The sequence below is a fragment of the Xenia sp. Carnegie-2017 genome, unplaced genomic scaffold (assembly GCF_021976095.1).
Source record: "Xenia sp. Carnegie-2017 unplaced genomic scaffold, XeniaSp_v1 HiC_scaffold_1, whole genome shotgun sequence".
Classification (NCBI taxonomy): domain Eukaryota; kingdom Metazoa; phylum Cnidaria; class Anthozoa; order Malacalcyonacea; family Xeniidae; genus Xenia; species Xenia sp. Carnegie-2017.
Window position 1 is genome coordinate 6734063 of NW_025813402.1, and position 18609 is coordinate 6752671.

The following is an 18609-nucleotide window of genomic DNA, read 5'->3' on the forward strand; positions in this document are numbered from 1 at the left end:
ATTTCATCCATCAAAATGATGTGTTGGGGGCTTTTTTACCTTCTTTTACCCATTGGCTTTACGGTTCTCATACCTCAGCGAAGAGCTGAAAGTAAAATCTGTAAAATGGCTACTACTAACAAGCTTTCACAGTTTCTTATATCAAATGACGTACCATTCAACTTCTTAGAGTGTAGAAAAGCGTTTGATGGGTTAACTAACAAGGAAAAGTTATATTCACATTATCTGTGTTGTGCCTCCTGGCATGGTGCTCTTATTTGTCTATTGCAAACTTCTCCTGAATCTCCTGGATTATTTCTGCTGTTTCAAAAGATTTTCTCCGCAGAAAGTGTTGAAAGTTTTTGTAAATCAATGCAGGCTGGTGAACGGGGATTATCAGACATTCAGATTAAGGTACATTCTATAACTTCGACTAAGTAGTCGAAGTTATATAAAAACAAGAACTTTACTGAAGATTGCCTCGTTTAACACATTATAATGGTTTATATTTTAGAGCTTCCTCACGTATGTTGCCAGTTTCTATGGTAATATGGGAAACTACAAATCATTTGGGGACACCAAATTTATCCCAGCATTAGATAAGGTGAGTTGTTTATTGACTTCATTCTTCCCAGGTTACTTGTTCTTTGTGACAACTTTTTTTGCCTTGTTTGTGCAAATTGATTTTTTCAAGGATGTTTTCTATTATGGAATCACTTGCAGTGCAGCATACAAAAAAGAAGAAGACAAGGTCAAGGAACTTTGTATGGCTGTTCTCAATGACATGTATAGTTTAAGTGATAGAAGGAAGCAATTGGGACTTGGAGAACAGGTCAGCTATATTAAAGAAAAATACTGTGTTTAGCTTTTGGAGAGTGGAAAAACTGCATGTTTTCTACAACTTAAAATAAAATCTAAGTAGCCTCATGTATATCAGTCATAGTTATTTTAATTACATTTTCAAAATTTTCTAGCGGATGAAATTCATTGAAATGTCATTTTTTAGGGATTATCAACATACTACTCAAGCAATGTCAGAAGGGAGGATGTAGTTTTTATTCAAGATTTTATGAAGGAAAAGGTTCTTACTAATTCTTTTCATGAGCTTGCAAAATATACATTTTATTCACTCTAACTAGAAGCATATTTTTGCCTAGGAAATTAGTCCATATAATACTCGACTTTTTAAAGTGGAAAAAGGTGACAGTGTGGTTTATGAACTTCGTTTGGCTTCAGTGGCTACCACAGGTTTATATTTATATAATATTATTTCATCTTGTTTTCTTAATCATTTCATGAGTGCTTGCAATGTTTTATATTAGCTGTAGCAATGGTTGGACCTCTTGGTCAAGAGGACATAGTACAAACCTGGCTTGGAGACCATATCTACAAAGATGCTACTATCAAAATAAGCCGAGGAGATTACTCTGGTATTCTAAAGAATATGGTAGAATGTTTGATTGAAGCTGAGGTAGGACTTGTTATTTAATAAAAGTGCTTTCAATAAATGTTTAAAATATTTGACATAAGGTTTTCATCATTCTAAGCATTAGTGTTTGTAGTGATTGATGTATAATTATAATTTTGATGTTCAAACATTTAATAGAAATATTCAGCAAACAACAATCAATCATCAATGCTTAACGATTACATTCATTGCTTTAATACTGGTTCAATAAAAGCTCACAAGAATGGTTCACGACATTGGATACGAGATAAAGGGCCTGTGGTTGAAAGGTTAGGGATCATGAAACATTAATTGTATTATATTTTGTATAATTTTTTGTTCATTGTATGTTTATTTATCATTTTTGTTAACATTTTGTAGTTACATAGGATTTATAGAGAGTTATCGAGATCCATTTGGTGTTCGTGGAGAATTTGAAGGTATTGCATGTATGAATCATGGTCTACTTGTTTCTGTGTGGCAATAACTGCCCTCCCAACTAGATTGAGATGACTTTTGCATTAACTTTCACACTTTTGCTTTCAATGTCAATTAAACAGACAATGAAACTATTTTAGGAAGACTCACTCTTTGAATATAACAGGATTTGTTGCAATGGTGAATAAAGAAATGAGCAAAAAATTTGCGGATTTGGTTAATACTGCCACAGATCTGTTGCCATTACTACCTTGGCCACAAGAGTATGAAAAGGATCAGTTTCTTCGACCGGACTTCACATCTCTAGATGTTCTTGGCTTTGGTTCCAGTGGAGTGCCTGCTGGTATCAATATTCCCAATTGTAAGTGGAAATGTGTAAAATATGTATAATATTAATGAAGAATGACATTGTATGATGTTAACTATGAATGTGGTATAATATTAATGAAAAATGACATTGTATGATGTTAACTATGAATGTGGTATAATATTAATGAAAAATGACATTGTATGATGTTAACTATGAATGTGGTGTAATATTAATGAAGAATGACATTGTATGATGTTAACTATGAATGTGGTGTAATATTAGCGAAAATAATGTAGTATTATGTTGATGTTTGAATGAAGTATGGCAGCAATAATAGCTTAGCTGGAACATCAAACTCCATAGAAGCTGACACTTTGTGTTGATAATCTCTGATCAAGTTCCATATACATGTAAAGTCATTTGAGTATTATTTATCAGACAAATACTATTTTTGTTTCCTTTCAGATGATGATATCAGACAAACAGAAGGATTTAAAAATGTTTCATTAGGCAATGTTTTGGCATCACGAAATAGCAATGAAAAAGTGACATTTGTTGCAAATGAGTATCAAGTTAGTTCAGATAATAATATAATATTCAGTATCTTATTTACAAAGTAAGAGAAAATAGTTAAGGATCACTAAGCCCACTAACTACAGATTTTAACAGTTGTCTATCAGCATATATACTCCTGTTTCTCATATATACGTCCTTCCATTTTTCAGGAGTTATTCAACAATTTAAAGGGACAGTCTTTCGAAGTGCAGGTTGGCCTTCATGAACTGTTGGGGCACGGTAGTGGTAAGCTATTTCAGTTGGTGAGTGGCTTAAATCCAGCTTTTACCAAATCATTTTAATGCAAGGATTGTAATGGTCTTTGCAATGATGATGTTATTTTTATCATGACTTTCATGTGATTAAAGTATCTTAGCTATCATGTATGCTAAAACATTTAGAAGAATGACATCTTTTTCTATCCTGTATAGAATGAAGATGGAAGCTATAACTTTGATAGAGAAACAATAATACCTGATACCAGGACAGTAGTGGATAGTTGGTACCGTCCAAGGGAAACATGGGATATTGTATTTCAGGAGATTGCATCCACATACGAAGAATGTCGTGCAGAGTGTGTTGGATTGTATCTTTGTTTGAACAAAAAAGTATTGAGGTGATTATGAAATATCATCTTTGATTGTGGGACAGCAATGGATAGGTTGGTACGGACCTATGAAAACCAGAGGGAAAAAATAGAAGTTGTTTATAAAATATCTTTGAAAAGGAAAATCTGTCAAATTTTTTTAATGAACTTTACTGTGAGTTTTCTAGTTTATTTGGTCATTGTGACCTTTACATATGTTTACTTGGTTTTCTAGTATATTTGGTCACAAAGGCAAATATGCAAATGACATTTCGTACATTAATTGGTTGAACATGGTTCGTGCAGGCTTGATTGCTTTGGAATTTTACACCCCAGAAAATAAAAAATGGCGACAGGTTAGCAATTTATCACTCATTAATAAAGTGACAGGAAGTATAAGTATTTTTGCTATCATCATTCACTGTCATGGTTTTGGTCTTTTGGTGCACATACTGAAACAATCTGTAATTATTTTGATCATCGTTACCACCAACTGTTAACATTGATATATTATGTCATGTATTTAGGCTCATATGCAAGCAAGATATGTGATCCTTCAAGTTTTACTTGAAGCTGGAGAGAATCTTGTTGCAATCAACAAAATTGTTGATGAAGATGGCAAAGAAACACTTAAAATTCAACTAGATGAAGCAAAAATACCAACAGTTGGAAAAGATGCCATTGGTAAATTTCTTCAGCGACTACAGGTTTGTTTCTGTTGGGATATTTTCCTAAAGATGGCTTTCATCATCTTCCTTCTATTGCTTCCTTAGATTTACAAGTCAACTGCAGATTATGAAAAGGGAAAAAAGATGTACTGTGGCTATTCTCAAGTCAATGAGAAATTTCTTGACCTGCGTCGGATTGTCTTAATGAATAAACAACCTCGACGAATGTTGGTGCAAGCCAACACAACCCTTCAAGGTAAAACTTCCATGTTGTTGTAAAGCAGTAATATCCATTTCTAACCTTTGACACAATGATGATTGTTGATTTCATTAGACAATGACATCATACTTCATGAATATGAACCGAGTGCTGTTGGCATGATCACATCATTTAGAGAGAGATATCCTTCCCAGCATTCAGTTCTGGAAAAGCTATGGAAGGATGATGCCATTTTTCATCAATACAAGACATGAAAATTGACAATGACAAAATTAATGATTTTAGTAAAAAATACTTAAATTATCTTAAAAGATCCTTGCTATTTACAGTATCGGTCAGCCTTCATTTTTTCTCTTCTATCAAGCAATTTCTCATGAATATTGCCCTGTCTCTTAGCTTTCTTAAGGTCAGAAACTGCTTCATCACTAATGCGCAATCTCCTGTCTTGGAAGCTTTGAAATTTCTTCACATAAGACAATTCGCATCCTTTCATATCCTGTATGTCTTCAGGCAAATCACTTTTTATTTGAGTACTACAAAGAAAGATAAGCATTTTCAATTTTACAAGATTAAGATTCAATATCATCATGCATAATCACTCACAATCTTTCTGCATCAGTTCTAAGGTAAAACTGTGCATTCTTGTCTGCAGTTTTTTGTGATGCTTTAAGGTTCCCATTGTCCGTCATTGATATGAAACAACCATTATAGGTCTGAAGTGCAGCTTTGTCATTCTCAAAAACAAGCTCAATCTGTTGTTGAGGACCAATTGCTTCAGCTGTACCAGTAACATCTCCCATCATGTTTACTGATAAGTATCGACCTATAAAAGTAAGTTATTTCATTTCTTTAGTTCATTTGTCAATCAATGTGAATCTCAAAGCAATCTCTCTGAATATATGTAAAGGCTAAATTGCCGGGTTCATAACCACTCGTTTCTAGTATTTCCATGTATATAATAATTCTCACAGCTCACCATATCCAGATTTCAAAGCAATCTTGTTCTGTGAAGTTTTACAGCTGTAAATATTTCTACTGGAGCAGGGGAATTCACGGAATCTCTTAGTTCCCCCATAACATAGCCACCAGTGTCTGTAGCTTCAATATAACTCCCGCTATCACAACTTTGAAGAGCAATTGTTGAAGCCAGCTGATGATAATTAGTAAGTTTCCACCAACCACCATGTCTTAAAGCATCAACATCTTCGTTTTTGTTGTCATCGTTTTCTCTTTTCCTCTTCTTAGTTTTGTTCTTTTTGGTTGATTTTTCTCCTTTTAATTTCAATTTTCCACTTTTCACTTGTTGATAAGCCGACATGACGAATTTTGTTTGTAATCCTGATGGATGAATGACAGGAAAAATTTTATTGTTTGTGATTTGTAGGGGGTAGATTATGGGTGAGATGAACATTCAATCAAACAATTTATGAAACAGCCAGTTTGCGTGCCGGGGACTATGCTGTGACTGACACTGTGGCGATTTAGATAAAAACAAACAAGAAAAACCACTGTAGTGAGTGGTGAGATTGTGAGACTAACTCAGCGGAAAACAGAAAAAACTAGCACAGGAACTGCTTGTACAATCACATTTTTTTCCATTGGTCACAAGAATGTCACAATTCACAAGTGACGTAACTGGCTCAGGATTGAAGAATATGAAATAAATTTGATTTCAAAAATGTATCGTTTGGTGTCTATCTTCCGCCAGATAACTGTTGAACCAGTTCTGTTTGCGTTCATGCTATGTACATTTCTTAAGCTACCAGTAACTCAGCAACTAATTTTTCGTAAAACGTGCATAAATCTATACAATAAGTCATTTTGTTCGCACAACCTTACAAGAGGAAGCTGTGGCGACGGCAGTAATGATGCAGAAAACGCCGTACAAAAGTCAACTTCGGAATGGATTTTCTACAACAGTTTTGCCCATTCTATACCATCTATCATCTCGTCTCTTCTTCTTGGTTCGTGGTCTGATAGATTTGGTCGGAAAGTAGCCATTATATTGCCTTTGATTGGTCTATGTATTGAAGGTCTTTCAGGTCTACTAAATGTTGTCTTCTATGAAGCATCGCCTGTACATTTGCTGTATGGTAACATATTATCTGGTATGTGTGGTGGTTTTAGTGCTGTCCTTATGGCACTGTTCTCGTATATTGCAGACATTACAAAAGACAAGAGCAATCGAACCTTAAGAATTGGACTTTTGGAGTCAATGACCTTCATTGGTGGAGCAACTGGTGAATTATTGAGTGGAATATTGATTGAAGGAACAGGATTTATGGCACCTTATATTATCATCTTGACTTTGAGCTTTGTAACAATAGCATATGTTGTATTTGTAATAAAAGAATCATATTTTCCTACAAAGCCATCCCAATGGTTTTCTCTCAAGAATTTTCATGGTAGTTTTGTGGTATGGTATAAAGAAAGGCCTGGAAAGAGCAGACTATATCTTGTCCTCCTATTGGCTTTGGGATTTTTTGTGCCCATATTAAGTAAGTATTGTATGTTGCTATGTGACCATTTCTACAGAATTATCAATAACTTTTATTCTAATGTCAATTTTATGGGTATTTTTTTATTTCTGCAGTTTTTACTGGTACCAATGATGTCGTGATTCTCTTTGTCCTCCGTCGTCCTCTATGTTTTTCATCAAAACTGATAGGTTACTTTCTTGCTGTATCACTTGTGGTTAAAGGTACTGGTGTTTTAGTTGGCATACCAATAATGACCCGCCTTCTAAAACTGTCAGATGCTACCATTGTTTGTGCTGGAATTGTAACCAATATATTAAGTACAGTGTTTATGGCATTCTCTGTTAGACCCTGGCAAGCTTTTCTTGGTATGTTTGTTAAAATATAAGAAATGATTTTTAACTGCAGACAAAGCTACATAATAACATTAAGACCTTGACCTCTTTAGCAATATCTTCTGGGATATTCAATGGGGTCACGATTCCTACTGTTCGGGCCATGATGTCAAAATTAGTTGAAAGTGATGAGCAAGGTAATAAAGAGGATATTTTCACCTTTATGATTTTCATGTTTATATCATATTGAAATGTTTCTTTTAGGAAGTTTATTTGCTGTTACTGCAAGTGTGTCAGCTGTGTCCACACTTGTTGCATCATCAATATTTAACAATTTATACAAGGAAACTGTTTCCACTTTACCTGGACTATGTTTTCTGGTCATGTCTGGAATGTTAGTTTTGCCTCTTGTGCTCATGATGTAAGTTTCATTTGATGAAAATTCCTTTTACGATGAGAATTTCATATTTATCCAAGGTTAGATACAGTAAAGTATTTGCATTGGTGGTGAATGGGCTTGCTTAGTGTTCTAGGTGATGTTATTTGACAATTCTTTTCTCAAAATATTTGTTTGTTTTAATTAGTATTCCTAATATAGATTCATTGATTTTTTTGTTTGTATCAAAGAGCACGAAGAATTCTTTCATGATTATGTTATTCCTTACTGTTGTAATCCATACTTTTATCCGGTGCCTGTTTTTTACTCAACTTCATTGTTCGTTTGTCTATATTTTCTTTAAAGATATTTCCGAATTGTTTTGAACAATACAACGAGTCAACTGAGGGTTAACGACGAAGCTTTATTAGCAGATTCTGAGGAGAGTATTGCTTAACACGGTAAGTCATTTTTTACAACTTTTCATTTCTTTATTTTTGTGAGTAGCCTTTTATATATTGAACTATGTTTGTTAAACTATTTCGTTTTTGTATCCATCTATTTATCATATATATTATGGCTACCCACATGTACGCTTAGTGTGTACCTGTTTTGCTTTCTATCGTACCTTACCACATTCTTGTTTTTCTTGAAGCACTTCTCATCAAACATAACAAACCTTATCTTAACACGAGACTTAAGGCTTGCAAAGAATTACAACTCTTCTCTTAAATTACAATACACTCATTCTACCAGTCTGGTTTGTTGTTTCAATTCATCCTTTTAAAATACGACACCTCTTGCAACTCTGCTTTTGTAAATATCACACTATTTAATTTCTATTGCTTGACTTCTGTTACTTAAAGGGGTAGTCAGACCTTAACACAACTTTCGCTCATATGAAAGTGTATATTGTTCTTACCTCTCTCGCGAAATCCTAGGTTTCCAATTCAAATTTAACTCGAAAAATAATGCCTTAAATGTGTGTATTTTTCGATCGCCATTGTGTACGTGCAAGCGAAGCCGCAGTCCAGCAGCGGTTTTTCGTCGTGACGTCACTGCGCGGTGATCGTTGTCAACATTAGACAAAATATACTAGCAAAAGTAGAAATTACGCATAAGCATATTCATCGTTGCATTTTATTTTCTAAGTTTTTAAATTATTTTGCGCAATGGATACGGATTACTCAAACGATTCCTCTAGTAATTATTCTGGAAGCAGTGTTTCAAACTACGAAGAAATGATTAACGATCAAAACATGATTCAACCATATGCTTATGAGCCGATTGAAACCAGGGATGGCATTTATTCTTTAATCATTTTTTCTTTAATCTTCTTTAATGATTAAAGAAGATTTGAATCAAAACTTAAAATTGTCTTTAATGTTCCTTATTTATGCTCTTACGTCTGAAATAGTGTTTATCCAATGTCACATTAAATTATATTAAATAACAGCATATTTTCTCCGTGGTTCACTTGTACATTCACTATGTAATATGAGGTTGTCTTGATGAGAATACAGAAGTCAAGCAATAGAAATTAAATAGTGTGATATTTACAAAAGCAGAGTTGCAAGAGGTGTCTGTATGGTTTTCAATATCATTCTGTCTGAGGATGACTTTGAAATAAAGTCGAAAATTCACAGTTCACTTCTCGTCTTGTTCTGATTCATATTTTGTAATCTCAGATGCCTTGTTTCTTTGGAATTTGTTTTTTACTCTATTTTTTAATGTGTGTTCGTGTTACAAATATTTGATTTGAAGGAAGAAATTATCCTCGCGTTTGTAATATCTAATTATATCTTAGCTTATAATTTGTTTTCATCTCCGGACTCGTCGATTTAATGTATATCTTTAAAATTTTAGTTGTAAATCTGTTGTGTTTGCTTTGCAGCATATGTGTATGTATGTATGAAGTACTTAAACTAAATGAAGTCATACGCAAAGATATTCAATACGCTTGTTTTATCATCTCATGTATTCATTTTAGATTTTTTTTTAAAACAGAGTGACGCACATTCAATCTTATAATTCTCATTAATCATCGACAAGTTCAAGCGATGTCATCAATCAACGTTGAATTTTTTATCATTACACAAATTATAGATAACCTACATATGATAAATACATCTAATGAGTATTTACTGGGAAGTTTTGACATTAACAGTGAAAGTTTAAATAGAATATATACATGGAGAAATAGAGTTGTACATTTTCATTATATATTATATATATAACATGCACAAATTAATAAGTAACTTAATAGTTATGAGGGAAAATATAGCTCTCTTATAACATGTGATTATTGATATTAGATAATCAAAAATGAAATGGTGGGGTGGACAATTGTTGTTTTTTTCTTTCGCAGTCACGAAATATATATCTACATAATCGTGTTTTTTGAAAGGAATGAAAAATGAAAGACAAGGAATTCGGAGAAGGTGGCATATTCCTCTGTGTAAGACAAAAAACTGGACAAACTGCTAATGTGTGAAATAATTTGCCATTTCCTTTAAAATCTTACTAATGCGCAAGCAATATTAAACTAATTTAAAGGTGTATATTTCGTTTTAAATGTCCACCTTCAGCAACAGATTTACGGAACATCTGGCCTATGCCCTTTTTCACTTTAAGAAAAAATAGATTGTATAAAATTGTAAATGTCAATAAAAACTAAATAAAAAAGGCAGGAAAGAGTATAGTAAAAATTCAATATACGTCGTTTTTCGTCGGGATCAGCCGTCTGGATGTCGTGTACTCGTATGGCGCGAATATTTGATGAATAATCAAGTTTTTTAAAATTCAACAACATGAAAGACGGAAAAAATGTGCTTACTATGGTGTTCGTGGACGTGGTTGTAAATACAAAATTTTAGGATTTTCAATTTACAAATTGTAGCATTGGCCATCGCAGACAAATAGCTTTCTTTGTAACTTATATCAAACATGGGAATTCAAGGACTTTTACCGTTATTAAAGTCTATACAACAACCGATTTGTCTTTCTGAGCTTACTGGAAGTACTGTGGGAGTTGATGTTTATTGCTGGCTACATAAAGGGGCGTATGGATGCGCTTTAGAACTGGCCGAAGGAAAAGATTCCGATTTGTAATAATCTGATTAAACTGTATAATATATTGTATAAAACTTTGAGTTATGGTAAACATTGGAAATGTGCTTATTCTAACGATGTGACACATTTGCAGATACATCAAATATGTGATGAGGAGAGTCAACCTGATGCTTTATTACAAAGTGACTCCGATTCTTGTGTTTGATGGAGGATATCTTCCTTCAAAAAGTGAGAAAGAGACAGAAAGAAGAGAGTAAGTCAACTGAAACAATTATCTTGATATGTGACATTTTTTATTGTTTTAATGGTTATTGATTCTATTCAGGAAAAGAAAGGAGTACAAATCACAAGGGCTTGCTCATCTCAAAAACGGCAATCGAACAAAAGCTGTTGAATGCTTTCAGAAATCTATTGACATCACTCCAGAAATGGCACTTAATGTCATGAAAGTTAGTGAATTAATCTATATCCATAAAAGATCAATAAATCTATATCTTGTGCACATTTATTTAATTGTCTGTCTTCTTTTGCAAACAGGTTTGTCGTGAGAAGTGTGTGGATTATATAGTAGCACCATATGAGGCTGATGCCCAGCTTGCATATTTAATGAAAGCCGGAATCACACAATGTACTATAAGTGAAGATTCAGATTTACTTGTGTATGAATGTGAGAAGGTGACGTAGTTATCTGGTTCTATAGATCAACATTTTATGCAATCCAAGAATTGTAATAGCGTACCCCTCTTCTTTCTCCACAATCCCGCTGGTTTTATTTTGGTTTGAAAATATTCTTTGCACGTCTTGATGCTTACAGGACATTGTCAACTTTTTCAAGGATGTATTTGTATTAACAATGCTTTGAAAATTCAAAAGTGGCCCTATATTTATGACATTTGAACTAATCAGTTGATATAACCAACTGTGGTTCAGGAGTATGAAGTGGCCAGAGCTCTAGCTAAAAATGTATGGTACTAAGACCTATTCTTTTTATTCTAGGTTATTTTTAAAATGGATGGAAATGGTTGTGGCTTGCTTGTCGATCTTAAGCAGCTATCTAAGCTCAAAAATGTGAGAATGGAATCTTTTACTCGACAAAAATTTCGTGAAATGTGCATACTTTCAGGTTGTGATTATCTTAATTCTGTGAAAGGAATGGGCTTAATCACAGCTCATAAAATGTTGAAAAAACACTCCACCATTGAAAAGGTACTTCAAATATGCCTTCATAAATGGCAGTCATCAGAGAATAGTATTAAAATATCAAAGGCTTTATCTCAAAGTTTCACTTTTATAAATCTGTTGCAGCTTATAAGTACACTCCGACTGAATACAAAGATGATTGTTCCAAAAGATTATGAAGAAAGATTCAAGAAAGCCGAGCAGACGTTTCTTTACCAAATTGTTTTTGACCCGAAAACAAACACGTTTGTGCCATTGAATCCCCTCCCCAAGGAATTAATTGCTTCTAATTTAATGTTTGCTGGTCAGTATCCTTTATTTCATGAGTTATTACACAGTATGATGGAATCTTGGAATAAAGGGTGGCGTAAGATTGATAATTGGAAGGTTATATTCATATATTTAAATGATATAATCCGTAAACACAATTGATTTTAATAGAAACTAATAAAGTAAAACATGCATACATGAATAATAGCCCCCCCCCCAATTGTCAATGTCCCACCGCCCTTGTTTTGAAGTAGATATCAACTTGTTCTGAGGCATGAATTTTCGTAAAAAGACAAATCAATTCTTCCTTGATTCCAAGTTAACAGTAATTTAAAATGGAAACAAGAAGAAGCGTTTGATGTAGCGATTGGTAACATAAATCCTCTTACTGGTCAACGAATTGCAAGTTTTAAACAAAGCAAAGTATGTTGTTTTTTATTAAGAAAACAAATGATATGCTGATTTTACAACAAAATAAATAAAATGTTTTCATTAAGGTTTTATTATTTGGAGAAAAACACCAGTCATTGACGATTGACGGTAAAAATTTAAAAAAGAAATCCATTCCAACAATTAAAACGTTTATTTGCCCTAAAGAGAAAAAATCCTGCTCAAAGTTCGCCATTGATGTAGCCCACTCTAAGATGACAACATATGATGTGGAAAAAAATTTGAACAGAGCTTATAGAGAGGAAATATCATCTGAGAAAGCAATGAGTACTTTTGTTACTCCTCTTGTGACAAAAACAAAATTTGTTAAATCAGGTTGGTTTGAACTGAGTTGAATAAAAAATTTCTTATCAACCTTAAAAAAGACCAAAGATGGGTTGGGAGATGGTTGAAAAACGTACGGAGATGGTTGAAGTATGGAGAGGTTAAAGTATAGAGGTATAGAGATGGTTGAAGTATGGAGAGGTTTGAAGTATGGAGAGGTTGAAGTATGGAGAGGTTTGAAGTATGGAGAGGTTGAAGTATGGAGAGGTTTAAACTATGGAGATGTTTGAAGTATGGAGATGGTTGAAGTATGGAGAGGTTTGAAGTATGGAGATGGTTGAAGTATGGAGAGGTTTGAAGTATGGAGAGGTTTGAAGTATGGAGATGGTTGAGTATGGAGAGGTTTAAAGAAAATGGAGAAGGTTTGAAATATGGAAGGTTTGAAAGTATAGAGTTTAAATAGAATGGTTAAGTGGAGAGGTTTGCTATGGAGAGGTTGAAATATGGAGAGTTTAGAAATATAGAGGTTTAGAGAAAGTATAAGAGAAGGTTTAAGTATAGAAGAGAGTTTGAAGTATAGAGGTTTAAGTATGGAAGAGTTAAATGGAAAGTTCCATGGAAGGTTTGAAATGGAGAAGGTTTGCTATAAGAGGTTTAGAAATATGGAGAGGTTTAAATGGAGAGGTTAAGAAGAATGGATTAAGTTGAAGTTAAGAAGTTGAATATGGTTAAGAGAAAATGGAGAGGTTAAATATGGAATGGATTAAGAAAATATGGAGAGTTTGTATGGGTTGAAATATGGAGAAGGTTAAATGGAGAGGTTAAAGTAGAGAAAGGTTGAGAAAGTAGAATAGTTGAAATATGGAAGGTTTAAGAGGTTGGTATGGAAGTGGTTGAAATATAGAAGTTTGCTCAGAAAGGTTAAATGAAGAGTTTGCTGGAAGTTTGAAAATATAGAAGGTTGAAGCATGGAAGGTTGAAAATATGGAGATAGTTGAATATGGAAAAGGTTTAGAAGTGTGGAGGTTTGAGTTCATGGAGAAGTTGAAAATGAAGAGGTTTTGAAGTAAATTCATGGAGAATGGTTATGGAAAAGTTTAACATGGAGAGGTTTGAATATGGAGATGGTTGAAGTATGGAGGGTTTAAATGGAGATGGTTGAAGTATGGAGAATGGTTAAATATGAAGAGTTTAAAGTATGGAGATGGTTGAAGTATGGAGAGGTTTGAAGTATGGAGATGGTTGAAGTATGGAGAGGTTTGAAGTATGGAGATGATTGAAGTATGGAGAGGTTAAAGTATAGAGATGGTTGAAGTGCACAGATGTTTTGCAGTATGGAGATGGTTGAAATGCAGAGATGCTTGAAAAACGGAGTTGGTTGAAATGCAGAAATGGTTTAAGCACAGATTTTGTTAAAGTAAGGACATGGTTAAAGTATGGAGATAGTTGAAGTAAGGACATGGTTGAAGTAAGGACATGGTTGAAGTAAGGACATGGTTGAAGTAAGGACATGGTTGAAGTAAAGAGATGGTTGAAGTGTGGAAGTGGTTAAGGTGTGGACGTGGGCGATGGTACTTTTTCACTTTACATTTCTTTGATTGTTTCTTTTCATACATAGAAATAAATGAAGTAAACGAGGAGAACTTGAAACTTGAAAGATTATATTCAACAAGTCAGGATGAATTAACTGTTGATGTGAACCATAATGTGAGTGAAGCGGGTTCAATATTTCGCATGAATGGTCAACCACAGCTGAAAATACGACGAAGCAATCCATTTAGAAGTCCAACGTATAAAATAAAGAAAGAGGAACAAGTCGTTAGTCGGTATTATATAAAATTCTACATTACAGTGTTTACGGATAAAACGACTTAATTTGACTTTTTTAAAAAGGTATTTTGGCTTGGCTGGGATGGAAACTGTACAGAATAAGCAAGCAAGCAATGATTCGATCGAAAGTGATACCGTGATGGTGATTAAGGAACTTACGAACACGAATGTTGAAAGTGAAAGTTGCGTCACTTCTCAGAGCTCTGAGGGTACAGAGTTTCAGGAATCCGGTTATTTTAGCGACAATGGAACACAGGAGAAGACACCGCTTGAAGAACCAGAAATAAAAAATAGTTCTAGCTTGAAAGAACTTTTGCCAAAAGACTTTCCTTCAACTTCTCACACCATGCCATCATCTACTTCGACAACGACATCTCCCAAAGATCCTGAAACACCAAAGAATAAAAATGGCGGAAAGAGGAAACGTTTGAGTGAGACGTCAATTTCAAATCAAATGTCTTTAGACAAGTTTGCTTTTAATAAAGAAACACTTTTGTCGCTTAATAAGAAAGATAAGTGTAATTCACCCAGAAAACTTTGTCTACCGACAAATTTCACAGCACTAATTGAGGAAGGAGTGGAGGAAGATCTTAAAGAAAACCAGGAGAACATATGTCAGTTATTTAAACAAGAAGACATGAAACGTGTCCGTGTGGATACTGAAGAATTTTACGATAAATCTTCACACGTTACAAAGGTAAAACAAGTAGCATTAAATACAAAACACGATCATGCAATAAATGATTTGTATGTTAAGGTTTGTACGTAGCGGTTATCTTTATATTTTTATAGATGAAAAAATCGTGTCCGAAAACTGAAATTGTAGGAAAACCGTCAAGGCTCCTTGGTTAGTAGAATGGTAGCTACTTTTCAAAACTTAACATAGCTAACATTCAATGTTTTATACAATAAGTAAACATGAACTTTCTTTCTTATTTTTTGACCAAACTAGGTCTGCGTACACAAACAACCAATGGCTTGGTTAGATGTCGAACTGTTGGTCTTAGTCGCCCAACTAAAGATACATCGAAGAAAAATAATAATGTGGCTCCTTCATTTAAATGCCTGTCATATCAAGGAAGGAACAAAGCCGTTTAAAATATAGCCGAACAAGCATTCAAGGATAGTATAAAAAGTTTTTTAAGCCTTCAGGCTTCAGTTCAAACGTTGAACTCGTCGTGTGCCGAATGCAATAAAGACAAAGGAATGAAATGTTTATTGCTTTAAGGCCTTTGTAATCTTTGTAGTGCATTTTGCGTATGAAAGTTCATCGTTAGGACTGAGTATTATTTTACGCCATAGAAGGTTTTATATAATTATAATTTTGACTAGAAATTTTTTTGATAAATCTACGTGAATTTTAATTCGATTTTGTCGCATAGAATCATTGGCGGCCCAAAAAATCACTTACAATAAATCAATACAAAGTTTGCAGGGCACGGTCTGTTACGATCGAATGGGGAGAGTTATCGTTTGTTTAAACTATTTAAGTGATGAGTCTATGATAGAGTTGTTAAACTGCGATAAAAGAGCGGAATAGCCAGAGAGCAGCATTTTGGTTTGTGAATGAGGGTCATAAGCATCATAAGTCCTTTTTGTGTCCTTGGAGGTCGAGTAACTCAAAGAATGCGCGAAGTGAAATCATGTTAGTAATATTCCGAAAAAAACACTAGTATAACATAAATCAGTAAACATATATTTTCATGTAAAAATGCAAACTTTTATGTTATATCAATGGTTATACTAGTGATTTTCCCGCTTTTATGTTTTCCTCTGGTCATTCTACGAATCTCTCCGGGCTTTTCCGGCGCGTTTTATTGGCGTGAATCACGAGATCACGACCACGAACGAGGTCATGTATGACACAACGAATGAGTATTGAAAAATATTAAAAGAAAACGCATAAAATATGGATGAAAAACCTCATCTTCGTTTTAATCCGTTGAAAGACGAGTGGGTTGTTGTATCGCCTCATCGAACAAAACGTCCATGGAAAGGACAAGTTGAAAAAACTGAAGAAACGACCATACCAAGAAGAGATTTAAATAATCCTCTTGTACCATCTGCAATTCGAGCAAGTGGGGTAAAGAATCCTGAATACAGCAGCGTTTACGTATTCAAAAACGACTTTCCAGCTTTGCTAGAGGAAAATGAAGATGATGCAAGTATTTTTAAAGATGAAGGTGAATTATTTCAAAGTGCACCTGCCCATGGTACTTGTAAGGTGTTGTGTTTTCATCCATGGTCAGATATGATATTACCCCTTATGGAAACAAGCGATGTAGTCAAAGTTGTACAAGAATGGATAAAGCAGTATATTGAATTGTCCAAGAAATATTGTTGGGTACAGGTGCTGTGATTATATTTAATTTGCAGATTGGTATCTTAATTTGGTTTTATTCTACCATTATTAAACATCATTAAATTCAAAATTTTTGTGTTTTAGATTTTCGAAAACCGTGGAGAAATAATGGGTTGTTCAAATCCACATCCTCACTGCCAAATCTGGGCGAGTTCTTTTCTTCCCAATGAACCATCAGTTAAAGATAAAACACAACAAGCATATTTCTTGAAACATGGAACTCCATTGTTGATGGATTATCTGAAGCAAGAGATTAAAAAGAAAGAACGCATTGTAATTGAGAACAACCATTGGCTAGCAGTTGTACCATACTGGGCAGTATGGCCATATGAAACCTTGCTATTACCAAAGAGACATATTTTACGCCTATCTGATTTAACAAATGATGAGCAAGTATCTTTGGCAACCATCATGAAACTTCTTGTTACAAAGTATGATAATTTATTCCACTGTGTATTCCCATACTCCATGGGTTGGCATGGTGCCCCTACATTAATGGATAATGACGATTGCTCCCATTGGCAACTCCATGCTCATTACTATCCACCTTTATTACGGTCTTCAACAGTGAAAAAGTTTTTGGTTGGTTATGAAATGTTGGCATCACCTCAACGAGATCTTACTGCTGAACATGCAGCTCAGAAACTAAGAGAACTTCCTGATGTACATTATAAACTTGTGATGAACAAAGAATGAAGATACAATGTTTTTAAGTATGTAAGGGCAAAAAGTAAAACAAAAATTTTTCTAATAAAATAATATTTTTTATTGAAAAGAACTTTTAAAAGTGATAATGGACTTGTTTTGTCTTATGTCTTTGCATTCTCAATGTATTGAAGTTTTGAGATGCCCACTTTATAGATTGACATTATTATTGCATAACGAGTTGCTGCAAATTTATAAATATTCTTAAGTATCTCACTCAACTTTTGGATGAAATACGCTTGCAGAATTGTATGCCACTTTACAACAGCAGGAAGTCTGTCTGTTTATTGTATCTTATGAGCAAATCTTTTTAATATTACAAATTATCATTATGTAAAGTGACATCACTTTCTGTATAAATTGAATATCACAATATCTTGAGAATGGAAGAAGCTAAACTGTTTTAGATAGTTCACTGTCATTTTAACTGTTCAATAAAAATGTAATTACATAATTTGCAAATTTTTTTATTGAACCTTTAATGTATAATTTGATTCTCCTTTTACAAGATGAAACATATGAATTAATCATAAGCATGCATGATGGGAGTCATGTTCTTGCAGGTGGCTGTGTATAGCTCAGTTGTAAGTGAAGCCTTTTATTATAAATTGGTTGCAAAACTCATTCCACCCACACCCTTCCCCCACCAATTACCTCCACCCACCCTTCCCCCACCAATTACCTCCACCCCTCCTTCCCCCAACAATAACAGTCTTTGCATTAAAATACTTATTCATTCGGTAGAATGACAATTTCATGATTTGTATTTAGGGTAAATTGTCAGATTTATTTATTATTTTTGTTGAAATGATGTAAAGTGTAATATTTTGAATAAATAACTAACCAGTATGAATCCATTAATTTTAGAAAATCTGTTGAAATCAAACCAAAAGTGTGATGAGAAACTACAGCAGGTTTGAATAATGGATAGTGTATTTTCTAAGCCACAATACTGGAAAAATCACTGTAGTATAACATTTTTTTCAATTTAGGAAATTTTTATGGAGATATCAGAAGGTGTGAGCTATTGGAGAATCTTTCAAGTCACAAAATTTGATTCTGACTAAAATTTCTGCTATGAAGAGA

The 18609-nt window shown here is 33.8% G+C and overlaps 5 protein-coding genes across 6 annotated transcripts; 4 read left to right on the top strand and 1 right to left on the bottom strand.

Moving 5' to 3' along the window:
• The first annotated feature begins 50 nt into the window (after positions 1 to 50).
• LOC124435625 (dipeptidyl peptidase 3-like) lies at positions 51 to 4534 on the top strand. Of its 2 annotated transcripts, XM_046985599.1 has the most exons (16): positions 51 to 393; positions 494 to 583; positions 674 to 811; positions 986 to 1060; positions 1137 to 1227; positions 1302 to 1450; positions 1586 to 1716; positions 1808 to 1866; positions 2031 to 2225; positions 2640 to 2746; positions 2900 to 2992; positions 3161 to 3345; positions 3551 to 3671; positions 3843 to 4022; positions 4089 to 4239; positions 4318 to 4534. In XM_046985599.1, the coding sequence occupies exons 1-16, from the start codon at positions 106 to 108 to the stop codon at positions 4455 to 4457; spliced, it is 2193 nt and encodes a 730-aa protein (XP_046841555.1). In that variant the 5' UTR covers positions 51 to 105; the 3' UTR covers positions 4458 to 4534. The 2 variants fall into 2 exon arrangements, with proteins under 2 accessions (XP_046841555.1, XP_046841556.1); XM_046985600.1 differs by lacking the exon at positions 51 to 393 and having other exon boundaries at positions 703 to 811.
• LOC124435656 (protein FRG1-like) lies at positions 4461 to 8477 on the bottom strand. Its single transcript, XM_046985622.1, is given in 5 exon segments — positions 4461 to 4736; positions 4807 to 5026; positions 5180 to 5215; positions 5218 to 5541; positions 8314 to 8477. Coding segments are annotated over 4 exon segments (774 nt in total). The 5' UTR covers positions 5522 to 5541; positions 8314 to 8477; the 3' UTR covers positions 4461 to 4522.
• Positions 5612 to 9722, top strand: LOC124435647 (proton-coupled folate transporter-like). The gene is made up of 6 exons (XM_046985611.1): positions 5612 to 6701; positions 6797 to 7048; positions 7129 to 7212; positions 7280 to 7436; positions 7758 to 7852; positions 9399 to 9722. Exons 1-5 carry the CDS (start codon positions 5882 to 5884, stop codon positions 7846 to 7848), a joined length of 1404 nt encoding a protein of 467 aa, XP_046841567.1. The 5' UTR covers positions 5612 to 5881; the 3' UTR covers positions 7849 to 7852; positions 9399 to 9722.
• Positions 9723 to 10177: 455 nt separating this feature from the next.
• Positions 10178 to 15825, top strand: LOC124440392 (exonuclease 1-like). The gene is made up of 12 exons (XM_046990787.1): positions 10178 to 10498; positions 10597 to 10716; positions 10789 to 10912; positions 11001 to 11138; positions 11460 to 11669; positions 11769 to 11950; positions 12239 to 12335; positions 12410 to 12677; positions 14245 to 14452; positions 14520 to 15153; positions 15249 to 15303; positions 15409 to 15825. The coding sequence occupies exons 1-12, from the start codon at positions 10338 to 10340 to the stop codon at positions 15552 to 15554; spliced, it is 2343 nt and encodes a 780-aa protein (XP_046846743.1). The 5' UTR covers positions 10178 to 10337; the 3' UTR covers positions 15555 to 15825.
• A 159-nt stretch (positions 15826 to 15984) lies between these two features.
• On the top strand, positions 15985 to 17998 carry LOC124440402 (galactose-1-phosphate uridylyltransferase-like). Its single transcript, XM_046990798.1, has 2 exons — positions 15985 to 16806; positions 16903 to 17998. The coding sequence occupies exons 1-2, from the start codon at positions 16366 to 16368 to the stop codon at positions 17512 to 17514; spliced, it is 1053 nt and encodes a 350-aa protein (XP_046846754.1). The 5' UTR covers positions 15985 to 16365; the 3' UTR covers positions 17515 to 17998.
• Positions 17999 to 18609: the final 611 nt, after the last annotated feature.

Bases quoted from the DNA above. Each gene is read 5' to 3' on its own strand.
- LOC124435625 (XM_046985599.1), top strand. From the start codon at position 106: ATGGCTACTACTAACAAGCTTTCACAGTTTCTTATATCAAATGACGTA. The intron at 1,867-2,030 runs GTATTGCATGTA...TGAATATAACAG, and splicing joins TGTTCGTGGAGAATTTGAAG to GATTTGTTGCAATGGTGAAT. The intron at 2,747-2,899 runs GTTAGTTCAGAT...TCCATTTTTCAG, and splicing joins TTGTTGCAAATGAGTATCAA to GAGTTATTCAACAATTTAAA.
- LOC124440402 (XM_046990798.1), top strand. From the start codon at position 16,366: ATGGATGAAAAACCTCATCTTCGTTTTAATCCGTTGAAAGACGAGTGG. The intron at 16,807-16,902 runs GTGCTGTGATTA...TTTGTGTTTTAG, and splicing joins AGAAATATTGTTGGGTACAG to ATTTTCGAAAACCGTGGAGA.
- LOC124440392 (XM_046990787.1), top strand. From the start codon at position 10,338: ATGGGAATTCAAGGACTTTTACCGTTATTAAAGTCTATACAACAACCG. The intron at 12,336-12,409 runs GTATGTTGTTTT...GTTTTCATTAAG, and splicing joins CAAGTTTTAAACAAAGCAAA to GTTTTATTATTTGGAGAAAA. The intron at 15,154-15,248 runs GTAAAACAAGTA...ATATTTTTATAG, and splicing joins AATCTTCACACGTTACAAAG to ATGAAAAAATCGTGTCCGAA.
- LOC124435647 (XM_046985611.1), top strand. From the start codon at position 5,882: ATGTATCGTTTGGTGTCTATCTTCCGCCAGATAACTGTTGAACCAGTT. The intron at 7,049-7,128 runs GTATGTTTGTTA...TGACCTCTTTAG, and splicing joins ACCCTGGCAAGCTTTTCTTG to CAATATCTTCTGGGATATTC. The intron at 7,437-7,757 runs GTAAGTTTCATT...TTTTCTTTAAAG, and splicing joins TTGCCTCTTGTGCTCATGAT to ATATTTCCGAATTGTTTTGA.